Source organism: Oncorhynchus kisutch, linkage group LG7 (assembly GCF_002021735.2).
Source record: "Oncorhynchus kisutch isolate 150728-3 linkage group LG7, Okis_V2, whole genome shotgun sequence".
In the NCBI taxonomy this organism is placed as follows: Eukaryota; Metazoa; Chordata; class Actinopteri; order Salmoniformes; family Salmonidae; genus Oncorhynchus; species Oncorhynchus kisutch.
The window spans coordinates 7,518,632-7,536,517 of NC_034180.2; the positions used below are offsets into that span (position 1 = coordinate 7,518,632).

Genomic DNA, 17,886 nt, shown 5'->3' on the forward strand with positions numbered 1-17,886 from the left:
ACTGGCAAGGATGCAAGGTAACACTTCTCATATATCACTAGCCACTTTAAACAATGCTACCTTATATAATGTTACTTACCCTACATTATTCATCTCATATGCATATGTATATACTGTACTCTATATCATCGACTGCATCCTTATGTAATACATGTATCACTAGCCACTTTAACTATGCCACTTTGTTTACATACTCATCTCATATGTATATACTGTACTTGATATCATCTACTGTATCTTGCCTATGCTGCTCTGTACCATCACTCATTCATATATCCTTATGTACATATTCTTTATCCCCTTACACTGTGTATAAGACAGTCGTTTTGGAATTGTTAGTTAGATTACTTGTTGGTTATTACTGCATTGTCGGAACTAGAAGCACAAGCATTTCGCTACACTCGCATTAACATCTGCTAACCATGTGTATGTGACAAATAAAATTTGATTTGATTTGATTTACTATTTATTGATTGATGTATTATGTTCCATGGCTCACATTGTTTTCAATGAGTAAATAACAGGAAATGTAGTAAATCAATAATCTGGTTAGGTTATAATATTGTGTCTTTACGCAAAATATCTAGTTAAGTATTCTGGGGAATTATTACATACATACACATACATTACAACACCCAATTCTGGTTAACCATATATAGTATGTGGGTAACAAATCTAAAGTCACACATGCGCAGAGCGGAACGGGGCGACAGGCCTCGGCATTCTGCAAAAATGTAACGTTACCTCTTGCCATTCCTCTGTATCGGTCGAAGATCTTGATGCTTCTTGGACTGGCGAGGACGCGCTCGCGTGACACCTTCATTTCCAGTAGCTGTAGTTTCCTCCGCAATGCCCTGTTCTCTTTCTGGCTTTGAGTTATTTCCAAACGAAACACTGCATAGTCGTCGTCTACGACTTTACAGATCTCTGCCACGGCTGCATTCGCTAGCACCTCCATGATGGAGGCTATTTGAGTGTGAAAAACCATACAGTTATCCATTGTTAGCTACGCAGCTAGCTAGCGTTACCGAGATAACATCTATCAAGCAAGTCCCGTCTCAAACTCGAAATCACTACATTAATCACTACATGGGGTATGTATATTATGTTATACTGTTAAATTATTCATATTTTGAGTTCCAGGTTGTTAATAAACGTCTAAAGTAAAACTCTTAACTGTGAAAACGTTATTGGTCACTGTTTACGCCAGCGCCTTGTCACGACACAAAGAAAGCACTTCCGGGTCACGGATTTAGGAAATATTTCAAAATAAAAGTTTCCCATATACTAGTAAAGTATCAACAACCTGTACTAATTCATGATATGTGAAATAGTAATTGTCTAAACATTAACCATGATTCAAATGTGTTCATATTTAAGTGATATTTTCATTACATTGAGGTTTTAAACATGTTCCAATGTAAAATAAATCCCTCCAATGCAATTCACTATACATTATATACATATAGGCTTTTAGAGAGAACTATTCTAGGTGCTGAAGTAAAAGTGGGGTTGGGGTTACTCACTAGTGTCCGTAGAAGCTATATGGTGTCATTTCATGGGGGACTGAGGTGTATACTGTATGTCCAGCAACACTTTCAACTCCACCCACACCGTTGGTCCCAATGCAATATACACTATAGGCCTTCAATTACATATTGGCTTATAGAGACAACTTCTAGGTGCCAAAGTAAAAGTGGGGTTGGGATTACTCACTAAAGCATACTTTAGTAACTGTAACTGCAGTTGCAGTGCAGTAAAACTGCAGTTCAACCACCGCAAACTGCAATTATTCTGCAATTGCTGGGTCCAAAACGGCAGTTATGAAACTGCAGTGTTGTTTTGTAAGGAATCAATAATTGGGTTGAAAATAATGGGAAATGTGCACAATTATCCAAATGTTATACTAGTTATCATACTAAGAATAATTAAAAGTATTTCTATGAGATATTATGTGATTTATTTGTTTTTTCAAGTCTAAATGCTCAACAATGTTTTTGTTGTGTGTGTAATTTATTGCAGAATTGCCTGTACGTTGTGTCGCAGTAAAAGGGGGGTTCCATTCTACTCAGGAGCACTTGTTTCCAAATCCACAGAGTTTACACCCAGAGGAGTGTTTCTGCTCATTTTGTGGCTTTTAAAGTGTGGCCAATCAGCTTAAATCCAATCGTTTTTTCATATTGCACATACATATAGCACTGGTTGTGTACAGCTTAATATCTATGTTCAATATGAAAAAAACTATTGGATTTAAGCTGATTGGCCACATTGTTTCAAATGACAAGTTAATGAGGGGTTTGTGGTTAATTACCCTCGTAAACAGAAAGGTCATTCCATTTGATTTTAATCTCTTTTTGACCACACCCCTTTTGATTTGAATGAAACTTTCCATACATGTTTGCCCATGGTAGTAGTGGTGACATTCTTGGACCTGAATGCCAAAACATTCACGAGATAGAGCTGCCCCTTTTTGCATACCCCACCATACCATGAGACATCCATATCTTCATCACTGGAAAAGATTATTGTTGGGTTTGATATAATTTAAAAGCTTAAAAACAGGGTTGTCAAACTATTTAGAATTTTTTGAAGTAAATGTTTTTTATAAAAAATCTAAAGTACTGTATCTAACACAAACTCAGATTTGTTTAATTTATTTTCGCATATGTTGTAGTTTAGACCCTAATTTACATCCTCTGAGGTGTGTGTGTTGTGTCCGCCATCAGTTGAGACACAGCATACATACTCTTGAATACAGGGTGGGCGTTATTTCAATCATATAAATATAATTCATAGAATGGGCCTATCCCTTCAGACCACTGCAATTTAGCTGATATTGAAATTGATATTTTAACTTCCAATTCCTACTTACAAAGATGGCTGCCGGTCCACCCACTGTTGAATATCAACTTAAATGGGAATGTCTTTTCTATTATCTATATTCCTATGATATCAATAGGTTTCATATGGAAGATTGACAGTAATTTAACTGATATCTCATTCAAGTCAACATTCTCTGATATGTGGACCTCCAACCATTTTTGTGGTACCATTTGAAAGTAGAAATTTCAATGTTATTCCCATTTTAGTACATTAATCAGCCAAAACATGACACCCACCATGTTTTCAAGAGCGTGCTGTGTCTCAACCGATGACGGGCATAAACACAAACATCTCAGATTGTCAAATATGGTCAAAAGCTAATTTGTTTTTAGATAATTGACATTAAAGTTCAAATGTTTTTTTTATTTAAACTTTAATTTCAGTAAATTATCAAATAGTTTGACAATCCTGTATGCAAGCTTTTAAAATATTAAATTCAACTGTTTATCTTTCCCAGTGAGGAAGACATTGAACTCGTGGTATGATGAGGTATGCCAAATGGTACAACTTTGAGCACCTCCCTCTCCTGAATGTTCTGGCACTCAGGTCCAAAATATTACTTTCTGACCACTTCTACCATGGGCAAATATGTATTGAAAGTTTAGTTCGAATCAAAAGGAGTGTGGGCAAAAACTGATTGAAATCAAATGGCATGACCCAGAAGTCAACATGTTGTACACTGACTCAGTTTGTGAAGACCAGACAGTCTGGAATATCAACTACAGGTTCAATAGGCCATTTATAGGCCAGTAATTTAGGCCATTTACTGCAAACAGCTTGAGGTCAAGGACTGTAGAATAAACACAGTGACATACATCTGTATAAATACAGCCAAAGTCAATTATTGGGTGGCAATGTTTGCTACAGCCATGTGAGATTCATAACAATAACAATAATACACATTGTGCCTGTGCTAAACTCCATTCCGTTTCTCTTTTATCCTGAAAAATTCCCCATACACATATCATGCAACCACCACTATGCTTGAAAATATAGAGAGTGGTACTCATTGTAATACAGATAATTGTATGTGTAGGGTAGAGGTGAGGTAGTCGTTCAGAAATCGTGTTAAACACTATATTATTGCACACAGTGAGTCCATGCAACTTATGTGACTTGTTAAGCAAATTCTTGCTCCTGAATAAATGGGTTGAATACTTATTGACTCAAGACATTTCAGCTTTTCATTTTTAATCAATTTGTAAACATTTTTAACAACATAATTCCACTTTGACATTATGGGGTTTTGTGTGTAGGCCAGTGACACAACTCATCTACATTTAATCCATTTTAAATTCAGACTGTAAACACAACAAAATGTGGAAAAAGTCAAGGGGTGTGAATACTTTCTGAAGGCACTGTGTGTAATGGTTGTGGTGGAGTCTCTGTCCCTCACGGTTGGGTTCTGACTCAGGAATGGCTCCTGATGCATTGTCCTGGTTCAAGATTTGTGACCGCCTCAGGGGTCCAGTCTCTCCCGCCAGTAACACTGAATATCAGCAGGTCTTCATGGACTGCAGACTGCAAACAAAGATTGTACAGAAAAGCATAACGGTTTATAAAATAAACCCTTTGCTTTACCCACAAACATGGCATATTATTACATGTTAACCACAGTCAAGCCCATCTCTAACATTGGGATTCAAGTACTTAACAATATGGAGCCAACACTCTGTCTCTACAATGATACAAAAATAACCAAGTCTGTCAGAACAGTCAATTTAGTATTTAATTTCAACAAAACGGCATTACAAATCACATTTATTGCAGAAAACGATAAGTGACAAGAAGAATAACTTCTCACTATGGTAACACTTTTCCTTTTGTGTAAATGTGGTACTCTCGCTTTGATAAAATACATTTGAGAATACTTTAAAAAGGTTCAACATTACATAACACACAGCTTCACTACTTCATGTCAAGTAAACATTAATTAAGGCACTATCATTATCTCACTATAAACACCAGTCTCTAAAGGGACAAAGTTTGTCACTTCATCAGTGAAGCATTTTTACAGACACAATCACACCAACCATCACCATATCTACTCTGCCTCATCATACTCATTATTTCCTCAGTTCACCTCATCTAGTTCCCTATACATCCAAAACCAACATAATTAACTACAAACAAATTAGTACTATATTACATGCTGTGCATACAGGCAAACAGCCTTTCTCCCTTATGGACCTTCAGGTGCATCTTCAGCTGGTGCTGGTGGGAGAACTTCTTCTCACACTGGGGGCAGCTGTACGATTGCTCCCCTGTGTGGACCCTCTGGTGGATCTCAGCCTGTTTGGGGAAACTGAAGGTTTTCCTACAGAACGAACACAGGAAGCGCTTCTCTTTGGCGCTGCCAACTTTACTGTTTACATCTCTACTACTGTCATTTGTCATGGGCTTGTGTAGCCATTTAGTCTTCAGGCATCGTCTGAGGACAGGTTTAACATTAGGAGAGTGTGAGGAGGACAAAGGACAGGAGAGTGTGTTGTCACAGGGTCCATGTTCCAGTTGATAGATCCTATAGAAGGCAGCACCTGTTAGGGGGTTAACCTGAGGCGGCATCAGTCTCTGAATCACAATTATAGGAGCAGGACGGAACATCTCTAGCCAAATCTTTTCTCTCCCGCCGTATACTGTCCCCACAGACCACACCCTGTTGTCATGGAGACTAAGTTCGGTTTTCGTTTTGTGTTCGACTGTCTGTTTCTAGTTGTGGTTAACAGTTGAGGATGCTGTCCCATCCACTGACCTCCACTATGTTGCCTTTGTTCCTGGCTTGCTCAATGATGTCGTCCCACGGGCCCAATGGAATTTGAGTCAATTACCTGGTCAAGTTCATAAATTATGTGTGTTTTAGTATGTAAACATAAGTTGAATTGATTTAATTTTAAGAATGTAGAGAAAATAAAAGCCAGATCCATCACCATTCCCATTGAAGAGCTATTACTGTATGTAGGCTATATGTATTTCTCTCTTACCTTGCTCCCCCATCTTTAGTCCGCTCTCTGGTCCATCCTCTTTTCTCCTCTTTGACCAGCAGCAGATCAGGCTTCCCATCCTCCATGTCTACTGACTGTAAGAGATACAGAGTGAGAGGATGTTGGATCAAGAAATCTGATATGAGCACCCTGCTATGGAGCATCTTCTGATTGGGCAATAAGGGACTGCTATTAATACTATGCAAACATGTTAGTTGATTTGATTACTTGACACTCTTCAATGGTTTGATAATTCAAAGACATGGTCCCACACTTAAGACAAAATCCATCAAGATCTGGGCCCGTATCCACAAAGAGTCTCAGTGTAGAAGTTCTGATTGAGGATCAGGTCCCCACCGGTCTACATAGTGTGGTGGAAATTCTACCTTGAACTAATAATGAAGAGAGGCAAAATCAATAATCAATTACTGTTAATAAAAACGTATTATAATGAGGAGGCTGGTCGCACCACCCACGCAGGTGAGATGGAGTGAGACCCTCCTGTGCAAAGAATATAGGAGCATTTATATAGTCAAGCTACCCCATGCAAGCATCTGCAAAACACGTGACCCTGTGTATGTGTGTGTGAGGGGAGACAACTGGGTGAAAAGGTTGCCTCAGTCGGTCACAACTGAGTGAGGACAATACGGTCCAGAATGACAGGAAGTCACTCCAGACATACTTCAGCTAAGAGTAGCTCAACGGTTCCCCCAAGTTGGCCAAGCAAGCGCCTTTGACTGTCGGCCCAGATGATGTATGGTCGACCTGGTCACACACACAAAGCATGAGTCTCTCGCCCAGAAACAGGCTCCAAACAGAATAGCTCTATGACTTGTGTGCAGAAGATAACACTTTTCCCTGTCTCCAGTTCAGCTAAGAGGAACCAGTTAGTTTCTGTCAGCTCTTGGCTGAGCGCCCAGATATGATGGGGTCATGCTACACACACAGAACAGTTAGAACAGGCATTTTATTAATGCACGCACACCTTTATATCTTATGAGTTAGTTTCTTTGACAATCTCAAGCCCAATGCCTGGGCGTAAAGGCATATTTCGGTACATAAGCATTAGTAAGGTTTAACTTCAAAATGCCCTCACAAAAGTCTCATTCATTATAATCTAAAAGGCTAAACTGTTCCTAGATCAGCACTCCTACTCTGAGAGGGTTTGTGGATACGGACCTGACCTAATACCATTCAGACAGTAGTTCAGTGGGCTCACCTCAGTGAGACTGTGTGTGGTCCTGTGCTGCTCAGCTGGTTCCTCTGTGGTTTCAGGAGGAGATGTCGTCTGGTTGTCCTCCATGACCATGTTCCCCTCAGGGTTCCCCAGACCCTCCTCACACCCCTCCTCCTTCACCAACAGAACCTCTAGACCCTTCTCCTGGAAGAGATACCTGAGGGCGTGTGTAATCTGTATCAGCTATGTACACACGTGTACAGAGATAACACACTTTCAACATGGCGTCCCGTGTGGCTCAGTTGGTAGAGCATGGCGCATGCAACGCCAGGGTTGTGGGTTGATTCCCACAGGGGACCAGTACGAAAAAGGTATGAAAATGTATGCACTCACTAATGTAAATCGCTCTGGAAAAGAGTGTCTGCCAAAGGACTATAATGTAAAACAGTATTTACCCATCCCCACCTTGTTTCAAATCAAATTGTATTTGATGCTTACTTACAAGCCCTTAACCAACAATAGTTAAGCTAAATATTTTCTAAATAAAATAACAAATAAGAGCACCAAAATAACGAGGCTACGTTGACTCGGTACCGAGTCAATGTGCGGGGTAACAGGTTAGTTGAGGTAATACGTAGGTAGGGGTGAAGGGACTATGCATAAATAATAAACAGCGAGTAGCAGCAGCGTAAAAAAAAAGGTGTGTGTATGGGGGTCAATGCAAATAGTCCGGGTGTCCATTTGATTAGCTGTTCAGCAGGCTTACGGCTTGGGGGTAGGAGCTGTTAAGAAGCCTTTTGGACCTAGACTTGGCGCTCCAGTACCGCTTACTGTGCGGCAGCAGGGAGAACAGTCTATGACTAGGGTGGCTGGAGTCTGACCATTTTTAGGGCATTCCTCTGACACCGCCTGGTATAGGGGTCCTACATGGCAGGAAGCTTGGCCCCAGTGATGTACTGGGCCATACGCAATCCCCTCTGTAGAGCCTTGCGGTCAGAGGCCAAGCAGTTGCCATACCAGGCGGTGATGCAACCAGTTAGGATGCTCTTGATGGTGCAGCTGTAGACATTTTTGAGGATCTGAGGAGCCATGACAAATCCTTTCAGTCTCTTGACAGGGAATAGGCATGTTTGGACCATGATAGTTTGTTGGTGATGTGGACACCAAGGAACTTGAAGCTCTCAACCTGCTCCACTACAGCCCCGTCGATGAGAATGGGGGCGCGTTCAGCCCTCCTTTTCCTGTAATCCATAATCATGTCCACAACCACTGCCAGGCCTCTGACCTCCTCCCTTTGAGTCCTATACCGTAGTTACAGAATTACTTAAATTGTTGTTAAACCCATCACGGTGAACATAAATGATGTTGTGGGTAAAAACAAGTCAGAAATTATCAATCAAAAGTCATCAGACAAACCTGACTAAAGTATTTTGACTTGTACAGTAGGTGCTTTTTAATGTATGGGTCTAAAGAGTCTCAATGAAAGTCTTGGAATGAAAAGTCCCATGTTGTGTTTATTAAACAAACAAGAGCTGAATACACCATATGAAAACCACACATACATGTGTCTCAACTAAAAATCAGTATGAACTTGATGAACGGAATACATTTTCTCATTAGGTGTCTTGGGAAAATGTGTGACCACCATATAGCCTACACAGCACAAACAATATGAAACAGACTTTTATATATCTCACACGTCTGGATGCAATATCCTACCCAGGAATATTCAACACTAAAATTTGTTACTCTCATTATCCCAAATTTCTGATAAATGTATCTTAAATGCAGGGTTTGATCGAAACACCAGAAGCTATCAAGTGGAATGGTTATTTCCTATTTTATAGTGGAATGTTTTTTCTGCTGGTGTATCTTGAGGTAGCTCCTCTCTGAGAACATCTTCCTGCAGTGCGTACAAGCAAACTGCCTTTCTCCCGTGTGGACCTTCAGGTGCATCTTCAGGTGACCAGCCTGGGTGAAGCGCATGTGACACTGGGTACAGCTGTATGGTTTCTCCCCTGTGTGGACCCTCTGGTGCCTTTTCAGGTGGTCCTGGCGGGAGAACCTCTTCTCACACTGGTTACAGCTGTAAGGTTTCTCCCCTGTGTGGACCCTCTGGTGGATCTCCACCTTCTGGAGGCAGCTGAAGCCTTTGTTACAGAACATGCAGAGGAACCGTTTCTCTTTACTATTGCCCAATGTGGCTCCCCCTCCTTGAGCCCTGTCGTCTGAGTTCAATACCTGATCGAAAAGGTGTGAATTGGAATGCCCCATCGATGTGGGCACTAGGTCGCAATCCCTGAGCGCGTGTAAAGGGGAGTGAGTTGTGACATTTGTATTTGTCTCTAAGCTTTCCCTGTAATCTAAGACTTCTCTGCCCTGCGAGTGTCCGTCTCCTAGGTGACCATCTGCATTCCATGTGGGAGGAACATCCCTCTCCACTTTCACAGTCATCTCATCTACAACTATAACCGCCCCTTTCTTATCTAGGCACCCTTCAGAATATACACTACTACTGTACTGGTTCCAGTCCCATTTTGACTGATCAGTCTGTCTCTCTAAATCCAAGGATATGTTGCCAGGGTCCATCTCTGTAGTGTAAGAACAAGACGGATCATCAACTTCAGTGTCTAATGCATCACCATCTACATGGGAATGAACCAGCTTCAAGATTTGTTGAAATACCGGTAAATACTCTGAGCCGGGAGCAGGAGGACAGCCCAGTCTCTCTGGATCTGATCCTGTGTGTACAGTTAAAGTCTTGGTCTCTGACTTGAGGACGGCGTTCGGGGTTCCACTGACCTCCGTGATGCTGCATCGGGTCCTGGGCGGTGCTGTGGCAGTGGTGGGGTCTTCTGTGACTACAGGGGGCGCTCCAGCTACTCCAGTCTGGATGTCTCTGCTGTGCCGTGGATCCTCCTCTCCTTCAGACCTCTCATGCTTGACCTCAGGGCCAGCAGCCTCTGCAGACTGACAAGAAGAGGGGGGATTATTACCGGTACATGAGTAGAATTTGATAAATGTTGTAAGGAAGTCTCACAAGCTCCCCTACGGCAGATAAATTAGGATGTACATGTAAGCAAGTGAATAGCTGAGGGGAGCCTTACTGAAATAAACAGACATTTCATTTATAAAGTAACACATTTTTATGTAACACGATTACACTAACCTCTATCATGATAACGTGCTGGGTTGAGGTTCCACTCCCCTCATCAACAGTGATTGGTTGGTCATCTCTCCATGTATTGTGTCCAGCTGGCTTCACAAAGCTCCTGTGGCCTCCAGTGAGATCTCCTTCACCTGAGAGGGTGATTTGGGGGGGGGGGGGGGGGGGTTAACTCATAACGTATTGATATACTATTTATTGTTCCATGCATCATATTGTTTGCATTGAGTAAATAATATGAAACGCAGTAAATCAAGAATCTTGTTAGAATATGATATTGTGTGTTTGCACAAATTAGCTAAGTAATTTGGGGAATTATTGCGTACAATCCAAAAACTGACCAAGACCAAATTCTGGGTAACACATCTGAATACATTTGCATAGGGCAAGGGGGCGAAAGGCATTGCCGTATATATATATATGAATGCAGCCTTCTGCAAAATGTACCTCTTGCCATTCCTCTGTATCGGTCGACGATCTTGACACTACTGGGACGAGTGGCGAGGACGCGCTCTCGTGTAGTCTTTTCTGCGAGTTCCCGTGCCACCTTCAGTTCCAGTAGTTTCTTCCGCAATGTCCTGTTTTCTTTCTGGCTTTGAGTTATTTCCAAACGAAACACTGCATAGTCGTCGTCTACGAGTTTACAGACCTCTGCCACGGCTGCATTCGCTAGAACCTCCATGATGGAGGCTATTTGAGTGTGAAAAAACATACAGTTAGAGTTACCAGCCATTATTAGCAGCTCGACAACTAGCGTTACTTAAATAACATATCAACCAAGTCCTGTCTCCAACGCGAATTAAAAACTACTTGGGTTAAGTATGTGATGCTGTGCAGTCAAGTCATATTGCGTTCCAGGGTGGTAATACACGTCTAAATATTAACAATAAAAACTCTTAGCGTGGATCTTGGTCACTGTTCACTTCCGTTCGTCTTAGTCTTCTATGATATCATTGCCGTCCTCAAACAAACGTTTTAAGGTGCATGTCGCCACCTACTGTGTTGGAGTGTGCATTAATCATGGTCTACCTAATTATGCACTACTAAGAAAAAATAACTGGGGGGAAAAGCCCTACTAACCCTCCCAAGCCCCCAACCCATTAAACTGTATGTATATCATTCTGAAACAATCCACCCGTAGGATTATTCAGCATGTCTACAACGATTTCAACGGTATCTGTTAACCCCAATAACTATTTTGCCGTATCCACAATAACCTTCAACCTGGCATTTCGGCTTTCCACAACCCGAGTCGTGTTGATAACGTCATAGCTTTCTTTGGGAAGGTTAAGTTTTGTCACTATCCAAAATGTCCTTTGACAGAGCACGTTCATGAGCGCAAGACTTCTGAACAGGTCTAGAAAACATACCAGCCCCAACAGTTGGTCCACTTAGTACAGGAGCAGCCATGGGAGCTTCATCACTCTGCACTGTAGTCATACCAATCTGTCTTACATCCTCTGATTCTAAATCTCTGAGCCTCTCGCTGCATCTGGCATCCACCAAATGGGAGGGAGGGCGACGACGTAATACAAAAAGTGAAATAAATCCAAAACCCATCCCACTCCCTCAATCATAGTCCAAATCCCATCTCAACACAGGCTCAGGGGCCTGTGAGAGCGGAACATTCATTGACAGGATTACTTGTAATGTCTCTGCTATAAGCCCCCCCCCCCCCCCCTAAAAAATGTTGAGCCGCACTCAATGGTTACCATTTTCTTCTATTTTTCTTTCTGTTTGCGCTGTGCAGTTTATAACCTTTGCAAGTCATCGTTTAACATGTAAGGACCTCTCTGTTGGCGAGGAACATTCACTAGTGTCTCTAATCGAACTGCCATTGTTTCCAAAACGTTACTCCCTTCTCCCTGACGGCCCTATTTTTGCCACCTCTGTCTCCTTCACCCTAACAATTCAGGAATTTGGGCGCATGTTCGCCACCACAATTGCAGCATTTAACCATCTGGCATATAATGTTTTGATAGTCATCCCGTCTACATACACTACCGGTCGAAAGTTTTAGAACACCTACTCATTCAAGGGTTATTTATTTGTACTATTTTCTACATTGTAGAATAATAGAAGACATTAAAACTATGAAATAACACATATGGAATCATGCCTAGAAGGCCAGCATCCCGGAGTCGCCTCTTCACTGTTGACGTTGAGACTGGTGTTTTGCGTGTACTATTTAATGAAGCTGCCAGTTGAGGACTTGTGAGGCGTCTGTTTCTCAAACTAGACACTAATGTACAGTGCCTTGCGAAAGTATTCGGCCCCCTTGAACTTTGCGACCTTTTGCCACATTTCAGGCTTCAAACATAAAGATATAAAACTGTATTTTTTTGTGAAGAATCAACAACAAGTGGGACACAATCATGAAGTGGAACGACATTTATTGGATATTTCAAACTTTTTTAACAAATCAAAAACTGAAAAATTGGGCGTGCAAAACTATTCAGCCCCTTTACTTTCAGTGCAGCAAACTCTCTCCAGAAGTTCAGTGAGGATCTCTGAATGATCCAATGTTGACCTAAATGACTAATGATGATAAATACAATCCACCTGTGTGTAATCAAGTCTCCGTATAAATGCACCTGCACTGTGATAGTCTCAGAGTTCCGTTAAAAGCGCAGAGAGCATCATGAAGAACAAGGAACACACCAGGCAGGTCCGAGATACTGTTGTGAAGAAGTTTAAAGCCGGATTTGGATACAAAAAGATTTCCCAAGCTTTAAACATCCCAAGGAGCACTGTGCAAGCGATAATATTGAAATGGAAGGAGTATCAGACCACTGCAAATCTACCAAGACCTGGCCGTCCCTCTAAACTTTCAGCTCCTACAAGGAGAAGACTGATCAGAGATGCAGCCAAGAGGCCCATGATCACTCTGGATGAACTGCAGAGATCTACAGCTGAGGTGGGAGACTCTGTCCATAGGACAACAATCAGTTGTATATTGCACAAATCTGGCCTTTATGGAAGAGTGGCAAGAAGAAAGACATTTCTTAAAGATATCCATAAAAAGTGTTGTTTAAAGTTTGCCGCAAGCCACCTGGGAAACACACCAAACATGTCAAAGAAGGTGCTCTGGTCAGATTAAACCAAAATTGAACTTTTTGGCAACAATGCAAAACGTTATGTTTGGCGTAAAAGCAACACAGCTCATCACCCTGAACACACCATCCCCACTGTCAAACATGGTGGTGGCAGCATCATGGTTTGGGCCTGCTTTTCTTCAGCAGGGACAGGGAAGATGGTTAAAATTGATGGGAAGATGGATGGAGCCAAATACAGGACCATTCTGGAAGAAAACCTGATGGAGTCTGCAAAAGACCTGAGACTGGGACGTAGATTTGTCTTCCAACAAGACAATGATCCAAAACATAAAGCAAAATCTACAATGGAATGGTTAAAAAATTAACATATCCAGGTGTTAGAATGGCCAAGTCAAAGTCCAGACCTGAATCCAATCGAGAATCTGTGGAAAGAACTGAAAACTGCTGTTCACAAATGCTCTCCATCCAACCTCACTGAGCTCAAGCTGTTGTGCAAGGAGGAATGGGAAAAAATTTCAGTCTCTCGATGTGCAAAACTGAGAGACATACCCCAAGCGACTTACAGCTGTAATCGCAGCAAAAGGTGGCGCTACAAAGTATTAACTTAAGGGGGCTGAATAATTTTGCACGCCCAATTTTTCAGTTTTTGATTTGTTAAAAAAGTTTGAAATATCCAATAAATGTCGTTCCACTTCATGATTGTGTCCCACTTGTTGTTGATTCTTCACAAAAAAATACAGTTTTATATCTTTATGTTTGAAGCCTGAAATGTGGCAAAAGGTCGCAAAGTTCAAGGGGGCCGAATACTTTCGCAAGGCACTGTACTTGTCCTCTTGCTCAGTTGTGCACCGGGGCCTCCCACTCCTCTTTCTATTCTGGTTCGAGCCAGTTTGCTCTGTTCTGTGAAGGGAGTAGTACACAGTTGTACACAGTTGTACGAGATCTTCAGTTTCTTGGCAATTTCTCACATGGAATAGCCTTCATTTCTCAGAACAAGAATAGACTGATGCGTTTCAGAAAAGCTATTTGTTTCAGGCCATTTTGAGCCTGTAATCGAACCCACCAATGCTGATGCTCCAAATACTCAACTAGTCTAAAGAAGGCCCGTTTTATTGCTTCTTTAAATCAAGACAACAATTTTCAGCTGTGCTAACAATTGCAAAAGGGTTTTCTAATGATCAATTAGCCTTTTAAAATGATACATTTGGATTAGCTAACACAACGTGCCATTGGAACACACGATTGCTGATAATGGGCCTCTGTTCGCTTATGTAGATAGTCCATTTAAATTCTGCCGTTTCCAGCTACAATAGTCATTTACAACATTAACAATGTCTACACTGTATTTCTGATCAATGTATTTTAAATGGACAAAAAAATATGCTTTTCTCTTCTCAAAAACAAGGACAATTCTAAGTGACCCCAAACGTTTGAACGGTAGTGTATATTTTGATTTGTTTAACACTTTTCTTTTGGTTACTACATGATTCCATGTGTGTTATTTCATAGTTGATGTCTTCATTAATATTCTACAATGTAGAAAATAGTAAAAATAAAGAAAAACCCTTGAATGAGTAGGTGTTAAAAAACTTTTGACCAGTAGTGTACACTTACATCCAAATATTTTGCATTTATCACACTGCGTTATGTTCGGCCACAAAGGCTCTTACATAACCCAAATATGTGAGAAGGGAGACTAATTCAAATAGAATGGGCTTCCTCAATCCATCCACCATGCAGGTCAGTCGGCGTGCACCAACCATTCCATCTACTTCTTCAGTGATGTATTTTGCTTTCCCTTCTAGTGCCACCCCAGAGATAACCCCCTTGATAGGCGCCCTGCTTTGATGATCCACACGCAACACATTCCAATCCGATATCTTTTTGAGTCGCAAAGCACGCTCCGTCTGCTCCGGACACACACAAACAAAATAAGCCCAATTCTTGTTATTCTCACGGATGCCAATTCATCCAAAGCCGTCAGTTTCAAACAAAACATCCTCTTCCGACATCTTCCTACGTTAAGTCTTCACTTAACTACCACTACTACTTCTTCTGTGGGGTTTTTTCCCCAATAAGGTGTGTTGCTGCCACCAACTGGACGGGGTTGGAAAAAAAACAAGTAAAAAGAAAAATCCATATGTAATGTAGAAAAACGTACTTAATCCACACAACAACAAAAATTATACATGAACAAAAACAAAGCTCACTACTTCCATCCTTCAGCTTCATATCTCCCCTCTCAGGCTCTAAGGCTTGAGAGGGTGGTATGGTTCTTGACAATACTCCATGCATCTCCTCCGCTGAGAAGTGTTCCAGTCCCAGGAACTGCTCTGCCACATCCACAATGATGGTTATTTTCCTGGACTTCCTCTCCACGTTGGCAGTGCCGTTAACCACCATAGTTATAAAGGCCACAAAGTCCACCTTCTTGACATGCAACATTTCAGGGTGGCAGGGTAGCCTAGTGGTTAGAGCAGTGGACTAGTAACTGGAAGGTTACAAGTTCGAATCCCCGAGCTGACAAGGTAGAAATCTGTCGTTCTGCCCCTGAACAGGCAGTTAACCCACTGTTCCTAGGCCGTCATTGAAAATAAGAATTTGTTCTTAACTGACTTTGCCTAGTTAAATAAAGGTAAAATAAAAAAATGTCTGGCAACCCCTGCAGAGAAGGCATATTCACATGTCGCTTCATCACAATCGCAACACTTCACATACTCCTCACTTTTACAACACATGAGATGATCTCTTCCACAACATGGACATCTCGAATTGTCCCTTCTGCAGACACTTTCCACATGTCCATAACCTCTACAGTGATTACACTGCGTTGGTCTTTGGATAAACCCTCTTACATGGTAATTAATATACCCAAACTGCACTTGGGTATGGATGGACTCGTACATATTTTTTTTTTAAACTCCATTCACCACACGATTCATCCGCCGTGCATCAATCACCCCATGGATACCGTTTTATTTCTGCAACAAGACTCCTGCACAGGAAGTTGGTGGCACCTTAATTGGGCAGAACGGGCTTGAGGTAATGGCTGGAGCGGCATCAGTGGAATGGTATCAAACTCAGTTTCCATGTTTGCCATTCCATTTGCTCCGTTCCAGCCATTTATGAGCTGTTATCCCCTCCGCAGCCTCCTGTGGACGCCAGATATGACCCCCTTGAGGGGTGCCCTGCTCCGAATAGCCACGCATGACATGGCAACCTTCTCGAATCGGGTGAAATACAACACCCGCTCCTTCTGTTCCTCTGATGTACAAGAAATCAGAACAAGTCCACTTCTCATAATCCACACAGAATTCCTTTTACCATCACTCTTTCCACCAGTCTGGATATCTCAAATGGATTACTCTGATTTGGCAACTTGTTCCACTCCTCTTCAACAAACGTTCTCCTATAAGACGAGGGGACATACACAGAACTGGACGTTTTATTTCCTAACTCTGCTTTGCTCTGTTTTCCATGCTGTCAGACGCTATAATGGCACAGATATAAAGAAGAGTCCTCTATCTATCTTTATGATCCACACCTCCTCCTGCTTGCGCCATCTTGCACCTATGAGTCACATCCTCACTTCTGTTTACACTGAAGAGAAAGGATCTTATTGGTTGGGAATCATAGCTCAAAGGGTGTGGTTGGTTAAATGAAAATGTATGTGTGCAATTCTTTGAAATATGATACTGCTCCATTACACATCAAACCTTCTTCTTGTGCATTTCCGGCAGACTAGACGCTGTATCGCTGCATTTCTCAGGTCAGAGTGCAAATTACACATTTAAATATCTAATAACCTCACACCAGTAGATGCAGGCCGGTGGAATACAACAGCTTCCTTGTTATTTCAATTTGCCTATCATTTGAGCTCAATCAAATGTATTTATAAAGCCCTTTTTACATCAGACGTGAAAGTCCTAGCTCAAAATTGTTACAGGCGAAAATGCGGTTAGTCAGGTCACAGAAGAATGTCCTATCCTCAGCATACCACCGGCAATATAACATGGCATACTTCAATCTCTACCTCACCACATTCCTCACACTTCCCATCTGTGTGTTTCCCCACTAACAATAACCCACTACCCAATCCACAATGACCCAACCTCAGCCTTGTCAACAGAACCCCATCCTTCCTTTCACACCCCAGATACCCGATTCTGGATAGAGAAACTGCCTTCCCCACTCCCCCCTCTCTCTCCCACTCACGTTGCCACTCCTGGGTCAGCCCCTCTGCTATGATGCTCGTACATTCCATCCCCCCTAATGGGACCACCTTATGCACCTCCTCCTTCTTCACAGCTGCTTTCGGCTACCTCATCTGCTGCCTCATTTCTCCCTACCCCAACATGAGCTGGGCAGTGGCGGTTGTAGACCATTTCAACTGGGGGGAGGGGGGGCCAAGCTGGGGCCAGTTGTACTGTTAGAGGGGCCAGATACATTAGACGTTATTGTTGTCATATCGTTTTCTTCACTGCATTGCAGGCATTAGCAGGCAAAAGACCATGTTCATAATCATCATCGTTGCCACTGTCTAATAACGGATGTAAAAAAAAAGAACGATAGCAAAAACGAGTTATGTAAAAATGATTTCATACTCCACATTTAAGGGGGCCA

The 17,886-nt window shown here is 41.9% G+C and overlaps 2 protein-coding genes across 5 annotated transcripts in view; both read right to left on the reverse strand.

Moving 5' to 3' along the window:
- LOC109894080 (gastrula zinc finger protein 5-1-like) overlaps nt 1-17,886 on the reverse strand; it is a 131,222-nt gene that overhangs the window by 16,925 nt on the left and 96,411 nt on the right. Inside the window, exon 1 of one of the 3 annotated variants that reach the window (XM_020487308.2) lies at nt 745-1,246. The exons of the other annotated variants lie outside the window; for them this stretch is intronic. Within the exon in view, the coding sequence (XP_020342897.2) occupies nt 745-1,000 (256 nt within the window). The 5' untranslated portion in view covers nt 1,001-1,246. Of the gene's footprint in view, nt 1-744; nt 1,247-17,886 lie in introns of those variants that run through there. 3 annotated transcript variants of the gene reach the window in all.
- On the reverse strand, nt 5,870-11,243 carry LOC116374616 (gastrula zinc finger protein 5-1-like). Of its 2 annotated transcripts, XR_004210512.1 has the most exons (5): nt 10,655-11,151; nt 10,211-10,341; nt 9,844-10,011; nt 7,084-7,258; nt 5,870-5,959 (listed from the first exon to the last, which is right to left on the reverse strand). XR_004210512.1 is itself a non-coding variant. In XM_031828202.1 (3 exons), the coding sequence occupies exons 1-3, from the start codon at nt 10,938-10,940 to the stop codon at nt 8,878-8,880; spliced, it is 1,551 nt and encodes a 516-aa protein (XP_031684062.1). In that variant the 5' UTR covers nt 10,941-11,243; the 3' UTR covers nt 8,536-8,877. The 2 variants fall into 2 exon arrangements, 1 of the variants encoding a protein (XP_031684062.1); XM_031828202.1 differs by lacking the exons at nt 5,870-5,959; nt 7,084-7,258 and having other exon boundaries at nt 8,536-10,011; nt 10,655-11,243.